The sequence below is a fragment of the Rhea americana genome, unplaced genomic scaffold (genome assembly GCF_003343005.1).
Source record: "Rhea americana isolate MKP2758 unplaced genomic scaffold, rheAme1 scaffold_34, whole genome shotgun sequence".
NCBI lineage: Eukaryota > Metazoa > Chordata > Aves > Rheiformes > Rheidae > Rhea > Rhea americana.
Genome location: NW_028186468.1, coordinates 1,440,574 through 1,464,883, shown reverse-complemented (window position 1 = coordinate 1,464,883; position 24,310 = coordinate 1,440,574). Strand labels below are relative to the sequence as shown.

At 37.6% G+C, this 24,310-nt stretch overlaps 1 protein-coding gene across 6 annotated transcripts in view; it reads right to left on the bottom strand.

Moving 5' to 3' along the window:
• Nucleotides 1-3,061: 3,061 nt before the first annotated feature.
• CFAP97 (cilia and flagella associated protein 97) overlaps nt 3,062-24,310 on the bottom strand; it is a 35,446-nt gene continuing 14,197 nt past the window's right edge. For all 6 annotated transcript variants that reach the window (XM_085311355.1, XM_085311360.1, XM_085311357.1 and 3 more), the window contains 4 exons: nt 24,181-24,252; nt 13,277-13,545; nt 3,966-4,116; nt 3,062-3,313 (listed from right to left, as the gene is read on the bottom strand). In XM_085311355.1, the coding sequence (XP_085167481.1) occupies nt 3,186-3,313; nt 3,966-4,116; nt 13,277-13,545; nt 24,181-24,252 (620 nt within the window). In that variant the 3' untranslated portion in view covers nt 3,062-3,185. The remainder of the gene's footprint in view (nt 3,314-3,965; nt 4,117-13,276; nt 13,546-24,180; nt 24,253-24,310) is intronic.

The following is a 24,310-nucleotide window of genomic DNA, read 5'->3' as shown; positions in this document are numbered from 1 at the left end:
ACAAGCAACGGACCCCAGCATAATATCAGTCCTGGAAGATGGCTTTCCAGATGTTGATCTGTATTTCTTACTTATCATCAGGTTAAAAWTATGTTTTTTCCACTAGTCTGCTCATGACTTTGAGCAGATGAACAGCACAACCACCRTATCCAATGCTCAGTGCACCAGATTCTTAAGATTAACCACTTCCCTCCAACTGGAGCCATTTTTTCCTCATACTTTGGCTTGTTGATATAGAATGTCATAGTGGAATTATTCATCATCACTTGAGTATGACAGTCCTTACTCTGCAGCTAGAAGGCTTGCTAAGTGATACTCACTGCCCTCATCTCCACCACCTAATGCATGGACAGCACTCCAAGGGAAAGCACAAGCTCTGTGACCTGTTGGAAGGATCTGCGTTGTTTTTTTTTTTTTAAAAAAAGGGGGGGGTTTCCATCCTGAAACTCATTTGACAATCAGGATAACACAATCCAAAGTTGTGTCTGCATATATTGTAGGTGGTATTGTATGAAGGTAGTCAGTCACTTGCTTTAGGACAATCAGACAAACCCTCACCTGAGTGAGGGGATGACAGCAGAGRTGTCTCAGAACCTTCAGTAAAGGCTGCAGGCAATGTGAGGGAAGACAGGCTCCGGCAGAGGCAAAAGCCTATACTCCCAACCTGAGGTCTAATTCCTTCTATTTACCTTGAGTCTCTTGGATTATCTGGGACTAAAGGTGAATTCCAAATGACTCCAGTGTCTGTGGGAAAGTGCTCCTCACATTTCAGCTGTCCAGGCAGGGATATATCATTCCTCCTTCTTCTCCTGATACGGTCACAGATCTGAGCTAGGAACTTTAAGATCTTTGGTACTGTAGGAATATTGTACAGCAGAAACCTGTCCTGGAAGGAGTACAACCCACAATGAAGCACGGATGCCTCCAGAGCGAAAAACAGGACAGAAGCATTGTACTCCATTTCTCACAGCATGCCCCCATGCTGTCACAAAAGCTGGTGATCCTGCCATTCAGCGGGGAGATCGGTTGCTATCTTGGGGTGTGCATTAAACCAGTATGAAGAGAAGAAAACTGGGGAAACCAATGTTAAGGAGGAAGGGAAGCAGCTCCTAATTCCTTTCAAGGAGATCTTCCTGAGGGAAAAATGGGAGAAAAGAACATAAAATGACAACTTACAAAAAAGCCTATAAGAAACAGGATTTGATAAGAAAAATTTGGTAAGAAAATAAGAYGATGACTAATTGCTGACCTTAAACATTAAGTCACTAACAGGCAAAAATGCATCAATTAATAAACTGATTCTTCCTGTTTTCCTCCACTAAACCTAGTATGAAACATTCTTCTCACTGCATCCTTTGCAATTTCATATAAAATCCTGTAAGAAGCCAATGCAATGACAAACACAATTCACTTTAAAATGTTTTATTTCTTACAATTTACAAAAAAGTGACATACAAAATTGACAGTCTTACATACCAAAGTTAAATAAAATAAAATGAAGTGATTAAAAGTAATCCATTCTGTGAACTTCTTCACAGAAAATAATTATCATACAAACATTTTAAAATATTTAAAGCACAATCTTGATATTCACATTCAAGGACAAAAATCTTTAAATAGCGAATAATTTTAATAAGCACAATAGTACAAATAATTACAGCAGCACTATGCAAAAAAAATGCTATATAGTCCCTATGAAYGAATGAGTAAGTCTGCAAAAAAGTCTGTTTGCCACAATGCTGCTTTCAGCTGAAAACAAATTGTCAAATATTGTCAAACAGCTAAATCTGATCAGGTTAACAGGTGTAGAAACTCTGCCAAATCATCATACAGGACCAAGTGACAAGTGTGTTACAATGCAAAGTATCTACAAGCCCAAGCCCTTATGCAAGCATGAACAAAGAAAAATAAGCTTCCCATTTTGTAGGGCTAAGACCTAGCATTACTGAATATATATATTTTTTTGTTTTTTGCATAATGCAAAGAGATTTCCTGTGTATCTCCTGGGAAGAGGCTGGGGGAACAAGTAGGATTTCAGCAACATCCATGGCCAGTGGCATCACAATTTTTGCTCTTTATAAGACTAAGCACCTACAAAATAAGCTCACTGAAAGTTTGCCTTTATATATAGAAAAAAGCATAACATCTACCATTTGCTATTATCAATTCCATTAAATGTTACACTTCTTACAGATGGAAGTTGATGCTGAAGCCTGTCTGACACTACTTCAAATATTTGGTACAAACATAACATTAAAATGATAGGCTAGGGAGCATAACCTAAAGTTTTATTCCAGTCTCGTCCTGCATTTTTTTTTAAATCCTAGTTAACTGTTGTTCTCAAATCAGATGTTCAAGTTTCCCACAGCTCAGGTTTACACCTCTCAGCTGAGAAGGACAATGATTTGCAAACGCAGGGCCATGAAATACTTTCCTTGCTCACTATTCTCCAGTTTGAGAAATACCTAAAACTTACACTGGTTTAAAATGAATCTGAAACTGCTGTCCATTTCAGATTTCAACCCCCGCCCCCCCCATTGCTGTTCATATAATATCAGATGCTTCTTTCCCACACAAAAATCCTAATACAACTTCCCAAGTTCTTTTAAATCTGGAAGAGATACAGCCTTAAGTACAAAACAATGTTCATCACCTGGACATGCAGTAATACAAAATCTGCTTTTCCCCACTTCATGCTGCTGTAAAAAAGGAGATTCTCTCAGCCATAAGAACATGACCTCTAGAGTCTTGAAGGCTCACCTAAAGCAAGGACAAAAAGGAAGGACAATCTAGAAATTAAGCATATTCTCACAAGATTAATGCAATTTAAAAAATAACTTTTCTTTCTTTTAAGATTTACAACTTGGGCCTACATTGCAACAATACCATCCTTCCCCTTCATGGATACAAATTCCACATACGATTTGAGAATAAAATAATAATTAGGAAATTCTATTTCACTCACCTGTTTAAATACCTCATTCTCTTTCATAAACACTTTTCACAGCAAACACTGATTAAAGTGAAAAAGTTAATTTTAAACCATTTTATATGCAATTACTTCATRTGCAATGCGTTTTAATCACCAAACAATGCAGAAGAGGAGATTCTTGCACAGAGAATTTACAAAAGCACTAGAAATAGAAATCTCAGGATCATCTCAGCCTGTGAGGCAAAGAACACACTTATAACCAAGCAGCACGAACATTAGTGGGTTTAGGTCTCTGTAACGCCCCACTGGATGAATCGGACAGAGGTTTTTCGTTCCTATGGCTTGCTGTAGTTGATACACTGGATGCCCTTGAAGTGCCTCCTGTTAACACACACATACACACAAAAAAAGTAAGAAYGTTCATGCTGGATATTATAGGTGACTTCCTCCTATATTATCACTAATGCTCACTACCATAGTTTCAAGAAAAAAAAAATCATGATAAGGTAAATACAAAACCAAAAYGTTATGATCGATTGTATATGGTTGGAACAAGGAATTCAAGTACAATGCAGTAGTTCTTAATCTGACATGTATGGGTCCCTGGGGACTCAAGATCTACTTCCAAAGATTACACAAAAAATTTCTAAGAGAAGCAAGTCTACTGTTAGTATATTTATATTTGCTAAATGCAAGGTTTTTTTCCTTTTTTTCCCCCTCCTTTTGATAAGGAGTACTGGTTACTTGAGGAATGCTTCTTTACAGCAGTGATTTTTTAACCTTACTGGCAAAGCTTACTATTAAGATGACTTACTAGAAATTTAAAATGGTAAATAAGAAGTCATATCATTCACGCTTTTGGTACGATTATAAAAAAATCACCTTGAGTTCTGTATGATAAATCAGCAATCTAAAGAAGATGGAAAAAGGAACTTACTATTCTTGGCAACAACTGCTTCATAATTCTGAACTGTAAAAAGATAGAGAAACACATGCATAGGAATGTAACAATCTGCAATCCCATAGTACTTACTCGAAGGGCTAAGCTGGCTGAAAGATGACTTTCCTCTTCTTGCAGCTGGTGAAGAACTTAGATAACTCATCTGGCGCTGATAGTCCATCAGTTGTTCAGAACGCTTCATACCAGCTGTTGGTTTCACTGCTTCCAGTCTTTTCAGAAAAGCCTTAATATCAAAGAAAATATCATCAAGGAGGAGAAAAAGAGAAGCTACAAAATGAACATTTACAAACTTATTTTTATTTGTACTGAGAAAATAACAGTTTTTAAACATTGCTCATCTCTCCGCAATCAGCATGAACAGTGCCACTGGTGACCAGCATATGCTATTCTGTTCATGTTCAGTTCTTCCTGTGCTGCTATAATAAAACAAAAGTAGCATGTAGCAGCTAAACATCATCTGTTCCATACTGAATACATCTTTAGTACCCCATATTTCTCCATACTTTGTGATGACTTGAAACTACACATCTGTTCAGCGGTGGTAGCGATGGCAGGATTATGTCCTGCTTGCTTCTAGTCCTACTTTTGGTTTCTCCTCTCTTCTAGAGTTAAATTTCAGGGAGAAGAAGATTTTTAARCCTTCACTTCGCAAACATACTTAGATCATTTTATATTATCCTGCAAGGCCCCCTGGGAGAACTACTGATCTCAGTTCTGTGAAAGTAGTGTCAAAAGGAAAGCACAAACATCCATTTGACACTGATATTTGTCTTATTCTTGAACTAATTTTAAGAGATTCTAGCAGCAATTATTGTTCTAGATATTGTTGCTCTTGTAGAAATTAACTCTGGCAACCATGTAGCCCACACTGAGTCAGAACAGTTACTTGCACAGTATTTGCAAGATACAGTTTCTCATTCTTCCCAAATACTTTCACTTGAAACAGGATGTATTGGTTTAAAAATTTTCCCTAATGTTATAAAAAAGCCCCTCAGTGCTAAGACAGACTAGGAAGGACCCAGTTGCATACAATTGAGTTAAGAACTTAACACTTCTAATACATTTGGCCTCCAGTATTTGCCTTTCCCTCAGCTAACTAACGTCAGGCTTGATGACCTAGCAATTTTTGGCAATGAARTAACCATCATTGATCAGGGTTATGACATGCATCCTGTCAATGAGAGATGATGCAAACTGCAATTACACAAGTCTCGAAGGTACCCAAATAGCTCTATTAATAAGAGTGYATTATCTAGATACATATATGGTAGAARTCAAGAAWCTGTACAGGCAGACTTTGAAATGATCATTCTTTCCTCCCTTCCTTCGATTATGTGTTTTTTTTTTTTTTTTTTTGAGGAATAATAAATTTTTCAGAAAGTGATTTGAGAAACAGTACAGCATTCATGCGATGTTAATTATTGTCTAGCTGTAATAGGAACCTACAAGCTTTCTGTAGCTCACGCACGGGAACTGGAAACCTACACAGTGTGTGCAAGAGAGAAAGGACAAGTCACTTTGGCTCTGACGTCGTATGTCACATGTGCTTGCATCAAGTGCCAGTCAGTTCATCGTTGAGTGGAAATACCTAAGTAAGCAAAAGTCAACGGAAGGACTTCAGCTAGAAATAGCTCTTTGCTAGAGCGAGATGCAGAACACCACGAAATGGTAGACTTGTATGTAAAATGTTGGATGTAACATTTAGAGACAACTCCAATATCATATCTTAATACAACTATATACATTTAGACTTACAAAGATCACTTTGATTTACCTCCAATATTAAAAATAGAACCTCTCAAAATATTCAGCTCCATCACAAATAGCGAGCTAGATTATAGAAGTGACATTCTTTTCCTATGAAAGCCAAGCATATTTTGAGTCTGCATTCCAACTGCAACAGCTTCATACAACATACATACCATAATATTGCAGCAATTTCAGGCTTAATTCCTAACCTGAATATTTGCATATGCCCATTTTATTCTGGTTTAAAAGCTATTATCTGCTTTTACTTTTATGCCTGTAATTTGACAAGCATCAAATCCCTATTATTAAAGCAAAAAAAGACTTCTTATTAGTACTAAAAAATTACTTTTAAAGTAGATTAACACTGGGCATTATATAATCCTCAGTTATAAAGACAGGAGAAGTGTATTACGTGGTGTAGAAATGCTCCCATCATTATTCTAAGAAAACCTCTTCTAATGGAGGAGAGGGTAGTTTCTCTGGTACCCTTACTCTCTGCTGAGAATTGCACCAAGGGCATGTTAACTTGTATGCCATTTGCAGTTAAAAGTTTTGCTATTTGAAGAACAGCCTACTGCATTCAGAAATGAACTCATCAACACACTGAAATGTCAGTCYGGATCTATTAAATCCGTAACTCAGAACTAATCTGATTCTTACATTTTTATTACAAACACTTTAATCTTACAGTACTTAACAACTACATTGTACAATGGTGTTAAATTACATTCTTCTCAGTTATACATTTAAATTCGCCAGTTCTTTGCTTATGTTCTCCTTAAAACAGTATCCTGAGAAATGGACTGAAGAATGTTGCCACTGTTCTTGTTCAAGTGCTAATTCTCTTTAGCCTTTATCTTATACCTCTAAAATAAGTGGAGACTTTGTCAATGACCTTAAATGACTGAAGAATCAGGTCACATAACATAAGCCCAGTGTTCAGAAACCTTATCAGGTTTAAGGAGAAAGATGAGTAACAAATGCATAAATTGCAGTAATGCCATTAGTTGCTCTTAATTATGTTGCATCTGCTTAGTTGACTCAAGCTCAAAAAGACATTAGAATTCAAGCTAATCAATGATTTTCACAAGTCTTCTCCTCTGCCATGCCAAAGAAAAAATCCACTCAAAAATCTGATATCACAAAATATCACTGATAATCTCCCAATCCGGCAAAAGCCTCCCAAGCCTTCTATTTCCCCCTCACCCTCATCTTTTATTATGTTACTGAGTTTATAATAAAAGTAGAATAAAAAACAAAATAGAAAACCACAGAAAGTGTTCCTGTATGATTAACCTCTAGGAATAGGATTATTCTTTATAAATGTAGACATCTAGTGTCTATAAGGATATTAACACATGTTGTCAATGACTGAAGCAAACCTGAGATTGCCAACAAACTGGAGAACAAAAGAACCACACACCTCATTAAAGGACTGGTGCTATACAGTGGGCTACGATAAATGCTGTTAAAAAATTGTTGTCTTACTAGGAGAGCACTAAACCCAATGCTAATGCTGTCTGTCAAAGAAAAAAAAGTCAGCTTTCTGAAGTTTTTATTTTGAAAAGAAAGAAAAAAATTGAAAAATGCAGCCCTCCCAAGTTCATTTCAGAGAGGAGGTAACAACTTTTACATTTCTTCCTTTTACTTTGCTTTTCAAATGCACAAAGACTTCATTTCACCTCCACTGAATCCTAACTAGCTGACTGGTGTGCCTTGACAGCTGTTCACATTTATTTATACTATGCCTCCTCTAATGTCACTCATATTAGAGTGACCACACTGTCCCTTTGCAGAGTTCAGCTGGGGGTAAGAGAAGATAACAGTGTATTCAAGGACACCTTTTTGTCCTTGTCTACATAGGGATTYGTAATTTTCTTCAATTGCCAGTAGCATTAATTAGGTCTAGGCTGACAAATTCTAAATGTCAAAAAAAAAAAAAAAAAAAAAGAAAAAGAAAAAAAAAAGAAAAGAAAAAAGAAAAGAAAAAAGAAAACCAAGCCCTAAAGTTCTTCAATCTACAGAAAAGTCTTTTTTACTGAATACTTGTCATATTTGTGTGACTGGTATCCACACAAAGTGAACTGAAAGTACAACCAACCAGAAAACTGAGTTGTGTGCTGGATAACCAAAGCTTTCTTGAACCCAGCGATTAGTCAGTCTGCATTATAATTACTACAGCAATGTTCAGAAATCTCAAGCTTGAGTCAGGCACCAGCAGAACAGAAAAGATCTGTCCACAAAAAGGCTACAGCCTACATGTTATGATCACAGAACTGTACTGCACTGGCACTACATTGCAGTATATTTTAGGCAGGCAAGGCTCTGCATCGGTCCCAAATTCTGATACCCACTGCTGATGAGGGGATCAGGGCAACAGCATTCTTTCCTTGTACTGGACTTTGTCATCCTGGGAACTACTGACATTTTACATCAGTTGTGGCATAAAATGGCTTTGAACTCAGTAAATGAAAATATTTTATAAAGTCCTGTCTACCTGAGCTTCCAAGGAGCCACCAACCCAACACCAGTATTTCTGAGCACACAAGAAGTCTCAGAAGACTATGTTCTCTTTTGTAACTGCATTCCCTCCAGTTTTCTCCCTCATTTCAAGACCAGAAAGGCAGAACAACCTTGGTGTTTGTCCCACAGCCATGTAAGTGTAGGCAGCAATCGAGGCCTAAAGCTCATTGACCTGGGGGCAGTCCCTGGGGAAAGGAGAAAGTGAAGGCAGAGGAAAGGTATGGTGGGAAGAAAATGAGAGGAGCCTGAGCACAACCCCACTGCACCAGCACCCTCCCTCTCCCGTTCCTTTCACAGCCCCAGCAGTTACCTCTTCTCTGGTAGCAGGTGGCATGGGAAGCATGGTGCAGCACAGTACAGGAGAGAAGGCTGTGGCTCAAGCTAAGATATATTGTGCATGTGTATGGTGGCAGCCAGTTAGATGAATGACCAGAGGCATAAACTCTCCCTCATCCTTTTTTCCCCCCATCCCATTACTGCAGCAGCCTGTCAGCACATTAAACCAAGCAGAGCCAAGCAAACACATCGGGGCAGCTGAATGGTGCTTCCTTCTCTAAAGGAAGTGCAGGTTTTCCAGCAAGACCACAGAAGGTCAGACTGCAGGAGAAGGGGAGCAGTTTGGCTGGTGGATCTCTGGGCTGGTAGAGGCTGGGCTAACCAGAGGTAGTGGGGGAAAAGGCTTAAWGGCATCCACAGCGCAGAAGTCTCCAACAGAAGAACTGAGGAGCCAAGCAGGTGGAAAGGAAGACAGCTGCTGCCGAGAACTGCACTACGTGACTGGGAGATTGGTGAGCGAGTGTGTCTATACCAAAACCCAACTATCTGAAAGTTAGATTTGCTGGGGCTTAGGGTACATTCAGGCAAGTTTGAGGAGAGGGAATGAGCAATATCAATCATTATGTGCAGTGAAACAGAAAAGCATAGGAAAGGAAGAAAGCACAAAGTTGTGCGGAAAAGCCAAGCTACCACARAAAAGAACATCCCCGCCCGCCTTGATTTAAGGTTTGAGCATTGCTGTCCTGCTGAGACTTCCCAGCGAAGTTCCAACGTAAACTGCAGAGATCACTTCTCCACTAGGAACTGGGCTGAGCCCAGCAACTTAGCTCACTAAGGTCGCCCAACACCTAAACCCCGGTCAGGGATATAGACAGCTAGATACACACACAGACATATATATATAYAMAARCACACACACACAYGTATAGGCATGCACACATGCATACACACACACACACACTTTTATACATATATTTTTAAAGCAACATATGTATAGAATTACTTTAAGTTTTGATGAAGTGTTTCAGGACTGGGATGGTGACTGCAAATCTGCATTTCATGGTCCACAAATGTTCATCTGATCATACCAGTCTAGATTTTACAGACTCTACAGTTCAGATCACAAGTTTCCAGCCTATAAATTGAAAGCTATTTTATCTATACTAGCAAAAGAATGTAYGTAATGTGTTAATATAAACAGAGACATATACCTGCAGACACTGGAAAAAAGCAATACACATCAGTCACACTCACGTCCCCCTCCACTGGAGGGGGGGATGGGGCAGGGGTATCTTCATACACAAGAGCGGATTATTTTCTGAATCAACAGCATCCTCTACTGGCAAGAGCCACTCTCGTGCCTTGCTCACTTGCATAAGCAATCAGAAGCAGGCTCCACTTACGAAAGCACAGAGCCAAAAGCACCATGTGGAAAAATCTGCCATTGATTTTAATGACCATCTCTTCCGCCAATTGTATTTTTTCCACAAAATTCCTACTCATCACATTGTAACTGCTGTTCTTTATAGCAATACACCTTTCTAGTCCATCACAGCTTTTTCTAGGAGAGTATGTGGGGGGAAACATATGTTCCATGTACCTCCCCTGTTCCCTTTCACAAGGCTAGAGAGACAAACCTCTTCAATTCCTCCCAAGCTTCCTAGCACCTAAATTACTTCCTCTGCATCAGCCTCAGATACCAAATGCCTGTACCAGAAAACCAAGTTGCTTTTCTGCAAACAGTAAATATAGGCATCACCCCAAGAATGCTCTAGTGGAACAAGTGAAAGTTTTCCTTAGACAAGGTGTTAACCTGAGGGTAAGAAGTTATAAAAGTTGTAATCCAACAGGAAAAAAAATCTCTGCTGTTAAACTATCTGACTTTTCATTCTCCCTGTAAGGACTACAGGATTATCAGTCTATCTCTATGGATAGGTAGACTCTRTGGACCGAATGGGAGGAAGAGGACAGGAAAGGACAAGAGCACTTGATACTAAGCTTGTCTTTATGCCTAGAGATAAAACTCAGCCTTTCTTAGAGTTCAAGAAACCTTTCTGGGGTGTCAACAGTTACCGGAGATTGAAAGGGGTCACAGAATGAAATCTTGTGAAAGGTTCAGGTGGCTGAGARAACATTTTCTCCTTCAGCAGAGGACTAATCCAAATAGCTTGTTGAGGGAAATGAAATTCTGAGGGGAATAAACTAAATGTCACTAACAGAGCTCAGCCAGCGGAAGTAAAGTCCAACATCCCCATTGTGGAATGGCTGGACATGGAAGATCCAAGAAGATCCCAGCAAGCAAGGTTCCTAGGACTGTAGGAACCTTTCTCTTTCTGAATTATTTGTAGAAGCCTGCCTCTTTCTACAACAAAGATTTTACACAGGTGTATCAAGCAGTRTATTCAGAGACCACTATAAGCACAGTTAGCTTTGAAAAAGGCCAGAGATACCTACATTTAAAGGCCTGTATCAGGCACCATAGGTCTTGCATTAATTAAAAAACAAAAATAAAAAACCCCACTTACCAAGAAATAAAAAGAATGACTGATAAGGAAGGTCAATGGAATTCCAGCTCTAATTTACAAAGGACAAAGGTGAAGAAAGCTGATGACCAGAAGAAACAACAAAACAAAACCAAACATTGCAAAGCACATATTTTAGCTATGCAACACACACACACACACAAAGATGAACAGGCAGGGCAGCTCTTTCATTTAGTCTCTGAGAAGCATGTCAAACACATAATCCCAACAGGTACTGCTAGAAAATCACTGTGTTACAACTGTGATGCTCTGGGTGCACATACACTTCAAACGGAATAAGAAAGCATACAGAATTGCTTGAAGATGAAAGAAACATTAAAAAAAACAAAACAGAAGAGCTGTACTAGTAAACCACTCTTTTGAAGCGAGCAGAGCAAAATATATTATCATGCATTTGGAGAATGAATAGGCCAAATTTTTTTTATAGTCTAAAATAGCATGATGTCCTAACATAAATTCTGAGACATTACTTTGAAGTTAAAAATTTCCACTCGTGTTCCTGTATTTAATGCCTTAATAACTAAAGCGTAAATGAATAAGTAACTTAAGCTTAGTAATTCTTCATCTTCAAGCAATCACCAGTCATCTCTAATATGCATTAMAGCAACAACATGTGAAACGACCAACTGGATTTAAGCCTACTGAATTTTTGAACTGAAAGTTGCAAAGACAAGACATTCTTGGATAAAATACTGCAACAAATTGAAAGAGAAGCAGAGTAAGCAGAAGTTATTATATACATTGACATTACAATAACTATCTAATGTGCTGTATTATCTATCAATACATGATTACTTCTAGATGGCAAGCAACTGGGACACAGCACCTCYTTTCTGCTGCCTAACAACATACTCTTACGAGCAAAGTCCATGTAAAAGAACAAGTCTTGCTTTCAGTATCTTAATAATAATAATAATAATCCCATAGCATATAGGGAAATTTATCTTAAACCKATTAAAGATACAGAAGTCTAAAAACATTTATTCCCCAGACAATATGGAACATCAAACATCTATGATATATATTCATGACAAATTCTTTCAATCAAAGTAAAACAAAAAATTCAACACACTGCAAATATAACCTAATAAAATATCCCATCACAATAAAATCCAGACTGACAAGGGCATAGGAAAGGGTAAATGAGGAAAATCTGCAAAAATCTCCCTTTACCTGAAAGTCTTTGCAAGGTCGTCTTTTAGTTCCACATTATAGCTTTTCTGGAATTATTTTCCATAACGGTTCACAATTTGATAATACACTGCTGTTCTTCCCCCTTTTTATTAAGCAATTTAAAGTGTGAAGTATAATGTTCTTTTGATAGACTGTACTCTAGAGGAGCTAGGAGAAAAATTTCCTACTTTGAAAAAAAATTTTAACAGCCTAGATCTGAAAGCCAGAAAAATTAGAAAGTAATGTATTTTCTAGAAGTAGACAACTAGATTTTTTTTTTTTTTTTAACTTTGAATCCACAGATATAAGGAAACTTCAAGTTAAACTTAGGCTGAAAAAAATGAATAAATTACTTCCAGTATAACTTTTCCAAGTATTTTTAGCTGTATTTTTACCTCCTCTTCAAATACATTAAAGAACAACTAGATATGAAAATGTTGTTATCTGTAACACAATTTGTTCACTAGAAATAACTTATTCAAACCAGTCATATTTTTGTCATTTGACAACTCTGCCAGTATCCCTATTTGAATGAGTCTGGATTTCCATTTGTCACTAGAAAAAGTGATTGTGATTGCTATGTATATTCATATAATGTGTCAAGCAGAGAGCTACAAATATTCAAAGTGATGTTTAGCTATAAAATGACTCAGAAACAGAATTTACATTCATATCGTACTCTCTGTGTTCCAGATATAATGGGTTCAATGTTTTCATACTGATTGCTTTATTTTTTTGCAAGGCCATTCTTAGGAGATGGGTAATCATGATGCCTGAATGAGAATCAACAGAATAAGACTGCTATGGGAAGTTATGAGTATGTTAACAAAAATGGCTATTCCTCTTAAGTAGAATGATAACAAAGTACAGCAAACTTATAAAAAGCAAACTCTGTTTTCACCTGCAAAAAAGATAATAAAAAACTCCACTATATGAACAAAGTAATTACTCATACAGCATAGGGATGGAAATTCATGGCATGGCTAGATCAAACACAGTAATTTCAGACTAACTGCAGTAAAGCTACAGGTGCTGCCTAACTAGCTTTTTTAAATATTTAGTGGTTTATTGATATTGAACTGTCCTCTATTTACTGATTTAGTATCTCTCAAGACTTACCAGGTTTTCTCTTTCAATCCTTTGCTGTTCCTTTTGCCTGTTGAGGGCGCTGTGGTACAATTTAGGAGGGGGAACAGCTGATTTCTTCAGAGCTGCACTTCTGCTTCTTGGCTTTGCAGACTGTTTGGACAGTTCTCTCAACAACCTTTGGTTTTCCCGATCAATTTGTCTTACTTCTTCATTTGTGAAAGAGTAATTTTTCCTTGATCCTTTAGATGGCGGATCAATGATTATTTTTTGTTGTTCCTTCTTCTCCAACTGTAGAAAAGCTTTAAAATGGGGGGGAAAAAAAGTAAAATATTTGATTAAAAAGAGATATAAACTCTAACAATAAAATGCTATGTTTATTTACAAACTGAAAAACCAAGCCATGTTCTGTCCCCTTCATTTGAATTCCAGATTTAGGTATTTCGGAATTTTTCAGGGATGTCTTATTGTCCTCAATGGATTTTATACACTTTTCACCACAATGTCAAGCCAATTTCAGCCCTAGTTAAAATAACTACTTCTTTCCCATTAGGAACCCCCATCTCCACATTTCAGACCCCTAACTCAGAGGAAATGAACAGCTGCAGCGTGTAGTTATCTGTGTACCCGAAGATAATGAGCAATTCAAGAGGATCAGCAATATGCACGCACACATTCTGCGAGCATTTAACTTAAATATGCCTGTTATTTAGAAATAAGAACATAAATCACYTTAACATGCACGGTCATTTCCTCAGAGCATTCAGCACTCCTGATCTGCCCTTTCACATTGAGCACCCCTGATTTCCACCTTTACCTGGTTGCTTTCCCAGCTTCCACGTTGACAAAGTATGCTCACACTTCCTGCCCTCCACATTTTTTACTGTAGTTACTACAGTAYAAATAATCAGCATAGGTAGCCACATATATGCTGATGGGGTTACCATTATATAGGGCAAATGCAGCATTGCACATAATTATCATCACAGCAATGTTATTTGTGGTACTAATAAGCATCAGAGAAGTTCTCCTGGCAACAGAAAATAGCTTCTAAAAATCAGGACTCGAAATAATCCTACAGAGCTAAGAATTAATCTATAAATGAATATTTAGATGTTTGCACATGGAAAGTGATTTACACTTTGTTCCAGAGATATCCAAAATATCTGTCTCAGCTGGGAGGCAGAATGGAAATGATGACTTAAATAGAAAGCACACTGGAGAACCATGACACAGAGACATAAAACACATTTCCTGAAGGGATTTTGTTGATCTCTTGTTCCCGAAGCGCTCCTGCATCATGTTGGTGCAGGAACTACAAAGGGAAAGATGAAAATTAAACTTCATGGATGGAGAGAAATGAGCATATATGACAGAAGAAGAAATAACTGGGGCCTGGCAATATTAAAAGCAAAAACACTGACAAATTAAACAAGGACATGGGGTTTCAAGATWGAAAAACAGTTTCCCAGTACAAAAGAATGTACACTTAATAATTCAGCACAGCAAGACAGACTTGCACAATCACATGATAAGAAAATAACTGGAAAACTTCACTCATGCCAGTGCTAGTTAGGTACGTCACAGTACCACTGGAGCTCAGCTGGAGTCTTGACCTGTTTCCAAGCCTCTGCTTTCTGAAGCTCTGCAGGCAACTGTTTTAACAGCTTTGCTGTAATGGTGTTAACCCATAAAACCACTGCAATGTCTGTGTCACAGGAATGGCTGTACCAGGTGAGATCAAACAGCTTTTCTGGAGCTGGGAGACAAACCAGCAGGTTTTACTGAAGCCACTCCCCACATCGCTCCAAAAGGGATCTTTCCCCCTTACCCCTAAAAGCCCCACACAACCAAAACCAGCAACCAAAGCAGATACCTCGAGAAGAAGAAAAAGTACAGAATAATCATGCAGTAGTGTATGCAGTATGTAGTAGTATTTCCTCAGTCAACACTTGCATATTAGCAATTTTATGGTGAGGAACCTCCTGAGGCACCATTTAATAGTTTAAAAACCTCAGAGTGATGAGCATGTTCTTTCTTAAAAGGAAAAAAAAAATCTTCATTGTAGTATCTCAGCTTGACTATTCCAAAATTGATACAACAAAATACTGTCTTTGAGTTAGAAACGGTGTCTAGAAATTGAAATTTGAACAGTTTAGGAATCTCAAAATCCCTCTGGAAACTAGCAAGCTTGCACAGTCAGTAGTTAGCCAATACAGACAAGAACTGATCTTGAGAACTCTGACTGCAAGGCTGTCAGGTTCAGATTAGCAAGCATTGTTTTATTAAATTGTCAAGAGAAGATGCAAATCACCCTAAATCTAAGACACAATGTAAAACAGTGCAGGTAAGTGTGCTACTCAAAAGATTAATAAAGTATAAATGCCTTGACAAGCATCTTTATAATGTAGTAAGTTATTCTCAAGAGAAAACTAGCACAGCTGCCAAGCCATCTGAGGAGACAAACCTGAGATATGACTCATCTGGACAAACCTACAAGGGACAAAAAGAAATTCRGAGAAAATAACTCAAACCACAAAATTCACATTAACATGAAGCTGCAATGTACTTCTCAGTAAAAGATAATCAGATCTATCCTTATGGGAATGCACGAAACGAGCACTGCAGAATACAGCTGAAAAAGTATTTTGCACAACTGTCTGAAGGAGAGATTTGTTACATATCACATGCAACCAAGTTACATAACTGAAAACATTATTATGAAGACAAACACGCAATTTCATCTTTTGCCTTACCTCCACAGCACAGCACCTCACAGGTTAAAGACCTCAGGACACATTCAAGAGTGGAAATGAGACCGTGGCAAAGAACGGCCGTTCACGGGAAGTCCCAGCCTAGCTTTCTGCCACCAATGCTATCAGTGATGCAGTCTCTTACAGGAGACACTTAAGCTCCTGATAACTGTCAGTGCAATTTCCAAAWCGTTCTTTTCTTTTGTGAAAAGTATGAACTAATCAAATTTCATTTGAASTAATGACATTCTGAACAAGGATATTTTTAATTAGAAACACAGATTTCACAGGAGTGTTTCACAGGTAGAAACACTCTTGCAGCAGTGAACAGCATGGTATTTTACCAGAAGCTCTCAGGTAGTCATGTGAACACATATTTACGGAAATGTGCACACATTGCTGTAGTGGGTATTACTGCTTATGAACGTGAGCAAAGCATGACAAAATTTTACTGATTCTAACTTTATTCTTGTCTTTCAGCCTCCTCAGTCACATCCTCCCCAACATATGAACACACACTTCCTTTTTACATTCATTTCTTCTTTCTTCCTCCCTTCATTAGCTTCTTAGGTTCTGCTGTGAAGAGTTACCTAGTGCTGCCTGAGCGGAAGACCGCCCCAACTCCCAAATTAATCTATTGATCAGCTTTTGAAGGACACAAGGTTCATGAATTTTGTACTTAAGTTCAGACCCAATACAGTATGTGCAGCAGACAAGTTTTCCTCAAAGGAACGAGGAGAAAACATCAATCTAAAAGTTTCTAGTTCCTCACTGTTTTCTTCACTTCCTCAAAAACACTTTTTATAGGCCACGTAGGAGGCTAACTAAGGAAGAAATGCATTTGAACTTTCACAAGCAGATCTTCCCAGCAACAGTGCTGCCACACACCAAGGCAGCAGATCAGACAGCCCATTAAAAGTAGTTCTGTTGCTCTTCCAGCTGGTAAGTTAACAAATAAGGGTACCATTTTAGAAAGTTTTGAGATTTATGTTAAGGAAGAATTTAAATGGTTAGTATCACTTCACAACAACCCTCAATTGACTTAAGCCTACCCACATGTAACCTCTTCTAAATCACAGCAAATGCTACATTGTTATCCGTAGGAACTGTGTGACAGGAGAGTTTAGAAGTTTAACAGAASAAAAACTAGAGTAGAAGCAGTGGAATGCATGGTGAATCACTTAACGAAAGAGAATCACTGCCGTTTACCGGTTAAGTGCTTGTCCCCACAAAACATGCAGGAGAGCAGGAGAGGACTATGCAGGAGAAATCCATGGAATCACTGCCCATTAAACTGTGCTGAAATCAGTAATAGTAGCAATCTAACGAAGTACTGAGCAAAAGGTTCGACTGGTTTTCTTGAAATATGGGGAACAGTGGTCAATCAGAGCCACAAATTATCACTTACAGCAGTGCTAATCAAAAGTACCTAAAAATGAGGCTTCTGACCCTGTAACTTCTAATCAGCAGTAACAATTCTTTTTCCAAAGCTACCTAGCTGAAAACCTTTCCAATCTGCACTATTATAAAATGCTACTTGTACAGCAGAATTTTACTAAAGCCTCCACATTTACTGTAACACAAAATTATGTAATCCACAATGGTATGTATGTCCAAAACGCACTAATTGCACTTTTCCCGGCCACAAGCAACAGTGTTTTCATGGTGAAGGCAGCAGATTCCAATTGCTATTTAATATTTCAAGCACAGTTAGCAAAACTCAAATACTTGTCTAACAAAGTTATTTGAATAATTAATTCAACATCAGCACTGCTATTTAATCACAGTGTGCAAGTGTTTGGTTAATCTATTTTTGCAGCGTTCAGCAACATGAAGTGATATTACAAGTTTAAGTTATGTCCTTCAACTCTGAAGAGTTGGCAAYTTGTCCTTTTCCTTAAGTTAAAATAAAATATTGTTTACCCGCAGCTTCATGCTCTACCACTGAGTAATAAGCAATTTCATAAAATCTCYACTTAACATTTCTTTTTCAGCCAGACCATAAATCAATTAATTTGGGGGAGCAGGGAAGGGAAGARGAGGGAAGGGAGGGTAAAGAAGCAGTAGTATTTGCATAAAGATTTGCACAGTGAGCAGTCCTACTTCTCCTTTTCTGATAAGCAGTAACAGAAAATGTTCTGGTATTCATAGGATATCTGTGAAAGCTGGTTTCCATGGAGAGACATCTGACTTTCTTTTAAGCGATAAACAAACTGTTTAGTGCTCTCMGTTTGCGAACATTGAAATGACCTTGCAGAGTAAAAAAGGGACAACCTTTTATATAAAAGTCAAATGATAATTAGCAAGTTAAATGCATTGGGGCAGGATGATACAGCTGTCCTAATGGTATTAAGGCAAAAATTAAAATCTAGCACGTTTCACTGTATCTGTTGCAATCCCAGCAGAAAAATGCACYAAATTGCTTCAGGGCTTGCTCTTTTGAATTTGCCTGGTGTTTTTATACTGCTTGCTATCATGTCTCTAACAGACATTTGAAAACCATAAAAGGATTAAATCACAGTTCTTCATAAATGTCTAATACTTTCAATCCAAATCTATTCCCTTGTAATATCGCTAAACAAGTATTTCCTAGAATATCTCTCATGATAGAAAATTTTTCTTAAGGATTTCTTAGAATTTGTGGTTTGATGTTTTTTGAAGTAAAGGAGAACATGCTTATGAAGTACAAATTTTCCTCTTTAAAAATTTATGCTTAAAAAGGGCTGCTATTTATTTCTTSATGTCATGAGGAAGACAATAGACACCACACAGACACAGAAAAAAATCTGATTCCCMAAATTACACATCCTATGGATGGTGGGAAAGCCTGGATCTCCTTACAATCTTAAACTGTTCTCAAACTTCTTTTCCCCCCCCGACAACGCTAAATATGAGAATGAGCTAAGATTTGCTCTTCTACCTCAATATGAGTTACCAGACCTGTGAAAACTATACATACATACATACACACACACACACGCACTTAGTTCAAACTATGAACATACGAACTGAATGAAGTTTAGAGAAAAAAACATTCAGGTCAACTGTAAAGTTTGTGCCATACATATATATGTATATATACACACACACAATATATATTAACAATTCACTTCAAATGTGCACATTGTTCACAAACTAGCACAAATACACTAGTTCAGCATGAATAARCACACAGATGTTATATCCCTAAGGAGAGAAAATTTCAGTTATACAAAAATGTTTCTATTTCCTGAGTAACATATTATAGCAAAAAAAGTTAAAGCAATTGCTTCATACTCAGCTGAAGCTRTTTCTTAGTTTGCTATATAAGGTTTATTCAGGAACACAGGGTTTTTTACTTGCATAGTAATGATACCTACATCATAGCGTGAGGTAAGAATAATTCCTATTTTACAATGGAAAATCCAAGGCACACAAGAAGTGAGGCAATTTAGCATAGAGCATATAGGTCAGTGGGAACTTCGAGGATAGAATATAGGTCTTCAGTCTGTGGTCCAATGTCCTACTTACCCCATCACACTGTCTCCCAACTTAAGTTAATAATAGATAATACCATGGATTTACAGATTAATTCTCACAGACACTCCTCACAGACACTCCTCTAAGCAGGTATCAACCCCGTTTTACAGATGAAGAAAACAAAGTGCTAAAATTCTTTAGTACTCTACTTTAGTGCACAAGGTATATACCTTGTGCARTCATATTACTACTGTATTTAAATCCAATATAAATTCAGATGAAATATGCACAGCATTTGTTAGCRTACAGCTCTRAACTACAGAAATCAATATGCTTGGCTAAAGCCAGAGAGCAAGTCTGTAGCATAATGGAATAGAAATGGTTGAATTTTTAGTTCACATCCTACGCTTAATCTATTGCTTTAGCTGCATAACCTCATTTCCTTAAAAAGGTAAGAGACAGTGGATCAAGATACAGACTCAAGCAAAATGGCATTAGAAAAAAAAAACACAAAATTTCTACTTGCAGCTTTCTGAGACATGGACGTTTATGCAAGCAATTCCAAAACCAAATTTTTGGCAATCCACTTCCTTGCACTGGCATATTTCATTCGCTCTTTTCGTATTCATGTTACTCAAGAGAGTAACAGAGAAGGAGTAACATCTCTGACACTTACGATTGAGTTTTGAACACTGCTCTGAGTTATCTCTTATTCTAACTTTCATTAAGGTGTTTAGACCAAGGTCAGGCCTACGAGCAAAGCAGAAACAAAAATCTCAAAGAATTATGTACAGAAACCCTATGTAATAGTGTTAAACAACTGAAGAACTATATTCCTACCTGAAAAAATATAGTCACACGCATATTTCTTTTCCATCTAGGTGGCAAAAAACAAGAYAAAGCAGGACAGGTCTGGAAAAAATAAAGCTTAATAACCTTCAGTAACTGAAATCGTGAACACCTGTGTTCTTTGTCCCACCGATAAATGCTCAAAATCCTAAGCAGTGTGGCTGTCCGACTCCACAGTGCTGCAACATTCTCATACTCATCGATYGGCTACATGACGTCAGCCCCAGCATCACAATGAAATGACGTAAAACTCCTATACCTTGACTTCAKTGTCTACAAAAATGACAGGATTCAACCATCACCCATCATTTTATATACACTTTAAAGAGGCATGCTGCCCAAATAGGAAATGTTTTCCATGAACAGAGGTAAAAACACTAATAAGCAGTTAAATAGTTCAGCAATTCACAGTTACTGAAAAGGTATTACAAATAAACTGAGGTTTGACGCACAAGGCAGCGATAATTAACAAGTAATCTAGCCCAGCAGGTTGAAAATCATGGCCCATTTGGGCCAAGACTGTAACATAACCCAGGCCCACTTCACTATTCCAGTCTCTGCAGTTGCAGGGCTTCAGAGGGGCAGCGTCTGCCCCTCGGGGAAGTTGCCCCTTCCCACCAGGATCTGAAGCTGAGCTAAGCACCAGCCACACAGTTATAGGCCTGATCTGGAAACAAACAACAACGGAGATCAACACAGATAAAAAGTTTCATTGGTTTACCCAACGTGAGAAATAAACATTTGCTTTCACGATGACCCGTAGTCTCTAGTGATAGTGTGAAAACTGAAGGTTCCTTACAGCCAAAACAGTGCRCAGGAAGTTGGTGCGCACCCCATACCATAAAATGGTAGCTTACAGATACCTGGGCTCTACAATTTCTTCATTGCATTTGCTTATCTGTCTTCTTTTGTGCTGCATCTGCTCTCAAGACTGCTCTGCTGTTCACATGCCCTTCTTTTATTAGCATGCATGCAAAGCCATGCCAACGCAGCCACACAACCTCCAGGTCCTGAAAACACCACATTTTGCATTTTACTTCCCTTTGAAAGGGGGCTCAACTCCTGTCCAGCAAACACTGATGCAAGGACTACAGTCACATGCTTTGTCTTTGGCAACACACAGGATCTGCTTCTCTCCAGCTTTCAAATAAATCTTTACTCTGCCCTCAGCTGCTGCTGCCCAGTCAGGTTCTGTCATTTCTGACTAGTAGTTCAGCTATTTTCCATACGGCGAACTGAGGGCACACTGCAGAGTGTATTACTTGGTAAAGTTCACTTCAATAACAGCATATATAAACAGATGACTTTTAGATGTAGTAACTAACATATCGTTTATCTCTCTCTTGTTCAAAATTCTGGTCTCTAAAGAATATTTCTTAAAAATACTAGTGATAGGGCTGTACCTATATAAAAGCCTTTAAAAAAGTAAGGTATACCATGGARACCATATGATTTTCAACTACAATTGGGCTATCTTTTAATTATTCTGAACAGTGCAACTTAAAATTTAACTTCTATCATGAACTAGCATAGCTTTAGGAGATGTGTCAGTTAAAATTTTTACCTACATATAACTTTTGGCAAATGCCTTTAAAAATTGAGTAATTTGCAGTATCAAGACAAATATGTATCAAGGGCATAAAATATACAAGAAAAATTACTTTTGTTCCTTTAAAAATTTGTTACAATGATTTTTTCTAAATACTTCAAATTAAGCATGTTTAAGATACACAAAATACATTGCTGCTTAGTGACCAGAATCTGCTGTTCCAGTCCAGACCTTACTCTTACATCATGCCCTTTTCATCAATTTCTATCCTCCCTTTGCTCTTGCAATCCTTTTTTTAAAGCAGAGATTCCGGTATTCTTCAATATTCTTCCCAAATATTGACATTAAAAATGAGCAGAACTGTACAAAATGAATTGCTGAATGCGCCCTAGAAACAACACAATAACAAATCACACCGGAATTCTGGAACTTCTGGAGGCCTTGGGAAATCAGGCTCACATGACTGCTATAAGCACTTAGACCCAGCTATATTACAAGTATATTCGACAAAAATTTTGAACTAAATGTTTCATGAACAGAACTTACTGAAAAAACTGTTATACTTTAGAAATAAATCTGAGGCCTCTTCACAATCAGTTAAAATTGTTTCATGCTTTCTGATCTGGGCTTATACTATCCTCACTTGAAGCAATGCTCATGCCTATCCAGTTCTGATGAATGTTTCGAGCAGGCTGTTGGGGGGAGGAGGGCAACGAGGCAGTCTGCACTCTTTTTATGAACATGTAAAAAACTGGAAGGAATAATTTAGAATAGGATTAGCTCCTATTTTCCCAGAGTAGTTACTTTCCACTGTTAAACGCAATTTAAACTTCAAAATACCCAAAGCAATTAAGCTACGTTGTGCTTGCCAGTTTACAGAAGTACTTGGGAGTAATATCCATGTTAATCAGGAACATTAACTGTCAGACTCTATGATTTCCACTTCYCACTACTCAACATTTATTATTGTTATTTAGAACTGTTTTTCAGTTTTGGAAAAAATCACTCACCTCTCCAATCAGAGATTCATCTTGGAGACCGTTTATTCTGGGCTAAAATACCCATGTGTTTTTAGGGATAAGACAAACCCTTCCACAATTGTGAGTTATTAAACAGTATTTTTCTAACAGAGAACAAATAAAGATGCAGGACACTGCTTAGCAACACCTCTTGCTACAATGATGATGTTCTGGCAAGTTGTTGGGAGTCTTTCTAGCAGAAAAAGAGCTCCTGGGGCAGAAGGATCATCAGAGGTAAGAACCATCACTACCTTTCTTGATGGCTAGCTCTACTCTTCTTAGTTTCAGAAGAATTTCCATACAAGTAAAATGCTCATTTCTATTCATAAGAGAGTTAAATGATGCATGAAATCTATTTTGAATCCTTCCTCACTACAGGCTCAGTCTTGTAAGGTGGGAAGTGAATAAAAATGACACACACAGTTTTACTCATGCCAGGCCTACCCACTACAGCAAACTTGGGYTGAAATGTACCAGACTTAGGCTGTAAAAAGCCTTCTGCACTAGAGAGCAGCAGACCTCTTGAGCCAAGTCCCTTTTATTCTAAAGATCTTCCTACTGAAAGGTTGGGACCACAAAAACACCAACACTCGGAAGATCATCCAGCGTGTTCTCACCCCACACCGTGACAGTCTGGGGAGAATGCAGCAAAAGATGCACTAACCTCTCTCTCTCTCTCTCTCTCTCTCTCTCAGACTCCATTATTAAGATTTAAGAAATCTACTGGCACAAAGCAAACCTTTAAGTTTTTATTAAATATTATCTGTTAATTGTTTCTTAAAAATACCTTTACTCAACTCCATGATATCTTGAAAGGTAGACACTGAATTCAGAAAAACAATTTTAAATAATACTGTTTCATTTTCTTAAAAGGTACCAGATGTTTATACCATTTATTATGCAGTGTAATTCTGGACTGCTTTTCAATTCTGAAGGTTGATTGATAATCCAGTATTTTAATCACTGCTTTAATTTACATAGTAAATTGTGGCATATTCATGATTTATCAAAATGCATGTATGCTCCTAATATTCAATGTGTTAATAAATCAAGTCTTATTTCAGGATTCACCCATCTGCATATCTTACTCCTAGGTGTATTACCCACATTTCTACTTTTCACTGTAGAATCAATACTATTTAAGTACTTTATAATTTGAAGTTAAATTGACAGTGTAATTATAAACCAGTTTTAAAAATAAATGTGGCACGTGAAAACCCCATTCTCTTCTATCAAAACTCAACTTCATACTGCTCAGAAATCTACAAGTTCATACTTTTTTTTTTTTTAAGAAAGAAATTAAATCACCTTTCAAAAGCTGATTCAGGTCCATGGCATCATGCAAGACTTTTCGACTATATCTGCGATCAAACTCGGAATCTAATGAAAAAGATACAGATATAAGATTGGATTTCCCAGCCTTGTATATTTTTACAAA